At 34.2% G+C, this 7,496-nt stretch overlaps 1 protein-coding gene across 1 annotated transcript in view; it reads left to right on the forward strand.

The window, feature by feature from the left end:
• Positions 1-7,496, forward strand: part of LOC107750421 (SPARC (osteonectin), cwcv and kazal like domains proteoglycan 3) — a 34,573-nt gene that overhangs the window by 20,732 nt on the left and 6,345 nt on the right. The window contains exons 7-10 of the mRNA XM_016565783.1: positions 941-1,054; positions 1,150-1,371; positions 4,468-4,530; positions 6,487-6,624. Coding sequence (XP_016421269.1) covers positions 941-1,054; positions 1,150-1,371; positions 4,468-4,530; positions 6,487-6,624 — 537 coding nt within the window. The remainder of the gene's footprint in view (positions 1-940; positions 1,055-1,149; positions 1,372-4,467; positions 4,531-6,486; positions 6,625-7,496) is intronic.

The raw sequence follows: 7,496 nt of genomic DNA on the forward strand, positions 1-7,496 counted from the left end.
AATACTTTTTTTTTTTTTTTTTCAATGGCAGAAACAAGCTTCCATAGTTTTTTACTGAAGAACATACAGGTCATGAATCTTCTGGAATCACAAAATGAATTGTGGTTAATAGACCTTTATCACACGTTCGAAAAGTGGAAGCTTCGAAAAGCAGCATAAACTTCCGCTGTAGCCTGTATCAAAGGAAGTGCCCATAGCATAGGATTGTTGTGATTTATTGATATACAGTTCATCACAGATACTTCATCTAAACAAATAAACTACAGTTTACAATTATTAATCGGGTATGATAAAACAAAAACAAAAATGGTGTCATGTTATTCTGATAACATGTTATTCATGTTATTAGTCTCGCCACCTTTTTTATTAAAGAAATGCAAGAATAGAATACAAACAACAATAGAATTAGACAAGGTCATACATCTCATAAAACAGTAAATATGAGTAAAGACTGTACACGTTAGGGGTGTAAGGCTAAATAAACCGTCTGAAATACTGATGTTTATTGTCAAGTTCAACAAAGTTAGTTCAGTTTTCTTGTCAAAACTGGTGACCGTCCATTGACAATAATACAGGCGGAAATTCTTGAATGTTACTAATCAAAGCCGGATGTGACGACACATGGGCGTTGATATATCAGTGCTCATTCTAGTACAAATACATAAGAAGTTTGACTCGATTAAGTCATTGAAAATATGGCATTGGGTGGTCACTGCTGAGCTTCATATAGTCTTTCTCAGGAAACTCGGCAACTAAAATCGCACTGATTTGTGACTGCTACAGAAGCACATATTGTGTAGCCTCAGCCCCTAAACATTATCTCTAAAAAAAGACTTCTCTATGAAAAAAATGAATGAGATTTTTACTTCTGAAACTGTACAGTTGTGCTTGATTGTTTAATTTATCTATGGTTGGATGTTCTGTGTGTTTTTCTGCCTAGAGTGTGGTAATGCGGAGATGGCTGAAGTGGTTAGCAGATTACGAGAGTGGATCACAGTTCTTCATGAGAGTGGCAATCCCAGCAAGAAATACAAGTTCCAGAAGCCAGAGAAGAGTGAGCACACACACACACACACAAAACACATCCAAACTGCTAATATTCGTGCTAACCTAATAACCGTCATAATGGTGCTCTGCATGTCTGTGCAGTGGTGGACATGAGTAAGGTGCCTCTCTGTAAGGACTCTCTGGGCTGGATGTTCTCCAGACTGGACACAAACTTTGACCTTCAGCTCGACCAGTCAGAGCTGTCCAGCCTGAGCTCAGAGAAGAGTGATGTGTGCACTAAAGCCTTCTTCAGGTCATGTGACACAGACAGAGACAGGCTCGTTTCCAGCCAAGAGTGGTGTTCCTGCTTTCAGAGATATCAAGGTAAACCTACGCTTTAATCAGACCGTAATTGTTTCTCAGGGGGACGTCTGTAAAAATAAATCTGCGTAAAACTCATGCGTTGGGATGAAGATAAATTCATGCTGTTTGCGAAAATACGAACCCGGAAATGTGCTTCTCACATGGTCAGTCACATTGCTTGGACAATGAATAAATTGAAATGTCATTTAACATAGGGGTGGGCAATTTGGCAAAAATATATCACGACTTTTTCCAGGAAAATCTAAATTTTATCACCATTCTGTCATGTTGGTTTTACTAATTTGCAAGTTGTCTGAGCAGTACAGACAAACTAATTCCCCTATTTTAAAAACAAAGCCTTACAAGGTAACAAAATATTAAATAAAAAGAATGGCAGATATTTAGGCCAAAGTGGCGAAGATAAAAAAATCTTTGTCATTATTTTATCTTTGTTATTAAAAAAATAAGAACAAAGATACACATTACAAATACACATAATATACAAATAAAACAAACAGTGCTTTATTTTTCAGGTATTTAGCAGTAGCATTCAAGAAATTGAATGAACAAATATAAAATTAAAACACTATATACACTTCACTGTATAAATTATACATTGATTCTTATTGAAGCAACTGTATTAAAGTTCTTCAGTCAAGAGCAGTGAAGGATTTTTCTCTTTGTGTTTTGTTGTTTTATTATCGTTAAAGGGACAGTTCACCCAAAAATGAAAATTCTTGAAATTAAAGATCAATTACTCACTCTCAAGTTGTTTTAAACCTGAATGAGTTTCTTTCTTCTGTTGAACATACAAGTTATTTTGAAGAATGTGGGGAACCAAACAGTTGTTGGTCCCCAGTGACTTCATTAGTATTTTTTACCTACTATGAAAGTCAGTGGGGGCCAGCATTCTTCAAAGAATTCCCACATTCGTCAAAATAAAAGAATATCTTCTTTTGTGTTCAGCACAAGAAAGAAATTAATACAGGTTTGGGACAACATGAGAGTGAGTAAATAATGACACAATTTTAATTTTTGGGTGAACTATGCCTTTAATGACAAGCAGCAGCATGTTCAGTACTATTAGTCTGCTGTCACTTTAAGAGCAGCATGCATCCGTTTTTCTCCCAACTGTTTACTTTCACTTTAGACATAACCAACTGTGTTTATATGTAAACCTTGTGAGTTTTTGACATTATTAGCACAATCAGATGCAAATGATAACTTAGTCCAGTAATCAGGTGCAGTTTGACAGGCTTTTTAGTGTGCGCGCGCATCAGGTGTACACACTCAGAAAAAGCGCATGTCAGAACAGCACAAGAATAAAATATTTAACCGGCAAGGCTTTCATGCACATGCAAATAATGTAATTGTGAATAAGTGCAGTGTAACTCTACTGCTTAGTTAACAATTGATGTGAATGTATGTGGCATTGTACAGTATATTGAGACAGAGGCGCCAGAACTGCAACTGATAGAATGTGTGCTGCAGCACGATACTACGATATTTCTTCAAAAGCAGATAGTGGAAACATTTTAATCATCCACAATCAAAAATCCTGATATTGCACACCCCTAATTTAACAATAGGAAAATAATGTATTTATGTATTATTTATTTAAATAGCTTATTTAATAATAGGAAAATGGACACGCTATTGGTTTAATGTTGAATTTTCTCTCAAAATGATATATGTTATTTTAATAAAGTTAATGCATCCTTTTATTTGCATAAGGTAAACATTTGACCCAGCTACTTGGTTTATATTTTTAATGTATATAATTGTATATTATACATGTTTTAAAATTGTATTGGAGCAGTGATGAAATATTGTTCTTGTACTATACTTTCCAGCATTTCAGTAATGAAGGTGTCCATCTTTACAATTCATGTAAATTACAAAGTTCAGTTACTGTATGGTGCTTGGCAGTAGTCAAAAACGATTTACAAAATGACTTTTGGATTTGGATTCCGACAGCAATTTAAATTACCACACCTTGGTGTTTGTCAAAAAAACAGGAGGTAATTCGACGTGAATTTTTCACGCGGGTGGTGAGAGGAAAAACTTAAATAAATCACAGACTAGTCCCTGCAAATGTTGAAAACACTTTATGTCCCCAAAAGAAACAATTACTGTCCAAATAGGGATTTACGCATACTTTTCCACATGCTTTCAAGAAATTCAACATAAAGAACTACTTTGCCTCAGCCAAACACAAAAGTGTGTTCACATACTGTACTACTAGCTAAGAAACCTTCACACAAGCGCACTGCCTAATAGGACTAAATACAATAAAGTTACAGAAGCGTTACGTAAGGCATAATAAACCCTGACAGGGAGATCAGACTTTGATGTGAAGGTCCAGGACCAAAACAGACATGAAAGTAGAACCAGTACAGTATGTTTCTATGGCCAATGAGAATGAGTATTGAAGTGTGAGAATTCATGAGAATGAAGTATTCCAAAATATACAGATAACATTACAATATGGTTGTATATGTTAACATTAGTTAATTTGTTCTGAGCTAACTAAATTAATTTATCTTCTCAATGTTATTTTATAAATATACTATACAGGTACTGTATGTTTATAATGCATTAGCTAAATGTTTTAAAGGGGTGGTTCATTGCGATTTCACTTTTTTAACGTTAGTGTGTAATGTTGCTGTTTGAGCATAAACAATATCTGCAAAGTTATGAAGCTGAAAGTTCAATGCAAACGGAGATAACGTCTTTTAAAATTCTGGCAGTCACTGAATCACCCCTTTAATGGTTAAAATGAATTGTTTATTCATAAAATGAATAAATAATGTTAAAATACTAATATTATTATATACAACCTTATTGTAAAGTGTTACCGTACACTCTATAAAGCACATACAACCTGTGTAGTCTGGTGTGTAAGTTCATCTGAGAAAGAAAATTAGGACAAGACAAGAAAATCATTAACCGTTAAGACAGAAAGACATTCTAGAAATTATGCAGCATTGTGGGATAATCTATTTCTGAGATATTTATATACTAAATGACATAATGCCTGCAGGTAAAATCTCTGTACCAGAGGAATAATGGTGGAGGTGTCTTTCTCACTGCTGATCTGAAATCAATGTGTTTCAGAGGCTCCCTGCCAATCAGAGATCGCCATCATCCACAAACAGCAAGCAGGGAAGAAATTACTGGGTGAGTTCATTTTCTTGTGCATTTTGTTTATTTGTGTAATTTCCGCATGGACAAAGTGGTTTTTGTTTGTAATGCAAGATCATGTGGGCCTTGGGTGTCTGGCCATATTGAGATCATTAGCATTGACTGATAATCATTTCCACTTGGCTGAATAACAGAAGTTCCAAAATCTACCAGCAGGCTTCTCAAAGGAGAATGCACATCAAATAAATAAATAAATAAACAGACATCTCTAAGAACAATTCTTTTCATTAAACACTATTGTTCAACTTCTATTCAGTAAGGATGCATTAGATTTATCACAATTGACAGTAAAAAAAAAATCAATTTCAAATAAATGTTGTTCTTTTGAACTTTGTATATTTATCAAAGAATCCTGAAAACGGTATTTCCACAAAAATAAGCAGCAAAATAAGCAGCATGTTTTTAACATTGATAAAGATAAATGTTTCTTGAGCAGCAAATCAGCATATTAGAAAGATTTCTGAAGGATCATGTGACACTGAAGCCTGGAGTAATGATGCTGAAAATTCAGCTTTCCATCACAGGAATAAATCGCATTTTACAATATATATAAAACAGTAAAGTTTTAAACTGTAATAATATTTCACAATGTTAGTGGGTTTTACTGTATTTTTTATTAAATACATGGAGCCTTCGTGAGCATAAGACACTTCTCACCTGAAACCACACTGAATATAGGATAAGTTAGTCCAATTTTACAATTTGTATTTATATGCAGGAATTTCATGGGTATTTTTATTATCTATATTAGCTAATTAATGCAACAGTATTACATGTGTATATATATATATGTGTGTGTGTGTGTGTGTGTATATATATATATATATATATATATATATGTGTGTGTATATATATTATATATATATGTACACATTCATTTCTTACCCAAAACACACAAAATGAACTCTTTCAATAAAAATCCATTCAGTAGTCTACATCATATTTTTAAATGATTTTGAAACATACTTTGAAAGAACCAAATATATATATATATATATATATGTGTGTGTATATATATTATATATATATGTACACATTCATTTCTTACCCAAAACACACAAAATGAACTCTTTCAATAAAAATCCATTCAGTAGTCTACATCATATTTTTAAATGATTTTGAAACATACTTTGAAAGAACCAAATAGCAATCCCATGATGCACAGCATCACTATACTAAAAAAATTGTCATTGTCATTTACACCTGACTAGACAAACTGATGTGTAACACACAAAATGCAGTAATTAAACATCTAATCTGTTACCCAAACATCCTAAACAATAACACTCTATGAGCATCAGCTATAAACACCAGACTTGCAAAGTAACCCATTTTTTACACCATGTTCATATAGGAAGCACCAGAATTTAATAACCATCTCAATGTCATCACAATCTGAACACAGTTACAGTACAAGCAAGGTGTCAAACAGAGGGAAGCCAACGTTAATTCTATTAAAGCTAGAACTCACTCAGAGTTTCTTTCCCTCTCTCTGAAGGTTGCGTGTTTAATTTGAGCAGGGGAATGAGATGAGGGGAAATTGGACATGAAAAGATATTTTTAACTGCTGTTTCTCCCCTGAGTGGAATGCACAGTGACGGCTCTATGGCTTCTGGCACTGAATTATAAAAAGACAACAACAACAAAAAAAGACAGAATGATTTTTTTTTAAAAAGCTTGACTATGGCGATTCTGTAGAAAGAAGCTGTGAAGTTGAAACACAATGAATGTGTGTGAGAGACACAGAGAGAGAGAGAGCAAGCTCTCGGAGGTGACAGTTATGTTCTCTGACATTGAATATTCTGTATCATCCCTATCTGTGTGAGTGTGGCTGTGAGACACTCTCTGTGGCTGTGTATAATCTTGTCTGTGATGTAATGTTTCCTGACATTAGGATTGATGCTGATTGATGGTGTGTGTGTGTGTGTGTAGGTCCGTACATCCCCTCCTGTGATGAGGATGGCTTCTATAGGCCTCAGCAGTGTCATAGAAGCAGAGGTCAGTGCTGGTGTGTGGATCTCAATGGAAATGAGATCGCGGGGTCTCATACCCACGGGTCTGCTGACTGTGGTAAGAGGGCTGCATCCTACATTACCTCAGATCTTTTGATTCATTATCTAGTAAAAGAAAAAAGTAAAATAAGTAATGCATTTAATCTGTACAATGTAGGGATGCAATGACATGGAACTTGTGTTGATGTGATAACTTTCAACTGGAATGGCTATTTAAGTAGCTAAGAAACTAAAAAGTTGATACAAAATAGATCTCAATTTTAAAAAAAATCATACAAGTATTGTATATTTAAAGTACTGCAGGTATTTTGAAACCATAGCAAATATTTGTGAAATCACTTGGATTCGCTGAGTATTAGTTCTTTTGTTTAATAATGAGTCCTTGGATTTTGTGACTTTGAACTGTTTTTAACTTGACAAAAAAAGTGGTGCATGGCGTGAGATGCTGAAAAAAAACAGTGAGATGTGGCACAACAGCCAAAGAAGTCTATCTGACCTCAATTACGCATATTAAACGAAAGAATGTCTTGTGTGAATGTGTCTTTTGATTAAAATGAGCGTGTAAAGCTTGAAATAATCCATGACGTGCTAACATGACTAAAAACACTGCATGATTCCAGGTCAAATTTACGCTGTGTACGAGTACAATCTTCGACATTTGACATTAGTTCTGCACTACCATTTAAAAGTTTGGGGTCAGTAAGATTATTGTGAAATATTATTACAATTTAAAATAACTTGTTTTCCATTTTAATACTTTAAAATGTAATTTATTCCCGTGATGGAAAGCTGCATTTTCAGCATCATTACTCCAGTCTTCAGTGTCACATGATCCTTCAGAAATTATTATAATATGATGATGTGCTGCTCAAAAACATTTCTGATTATTATTATCAATGTTGAAAACAGTTGTGCTGCTTCATATTTTTG

The sequence above is a fragment of the Sinocyclocheilus rhinocerous genome, unplaced genomic scaffold (genome assembly GCF_001515625.1).
Source record: "Sinocyclocheilus rhinocerous isolate Xijiao unplaced genomic scaffold, SAMN03320098_v1.1 scaffold1, whole genome shotgun sequence".
Taxonomy (NCBI): Eukaryota; Metazoa; Chordata; class Actinopteri; order Cypriniformes; family Cyprinidae; genus Sinocyclocheilus; species Sinocyclocheilus rhinocerous.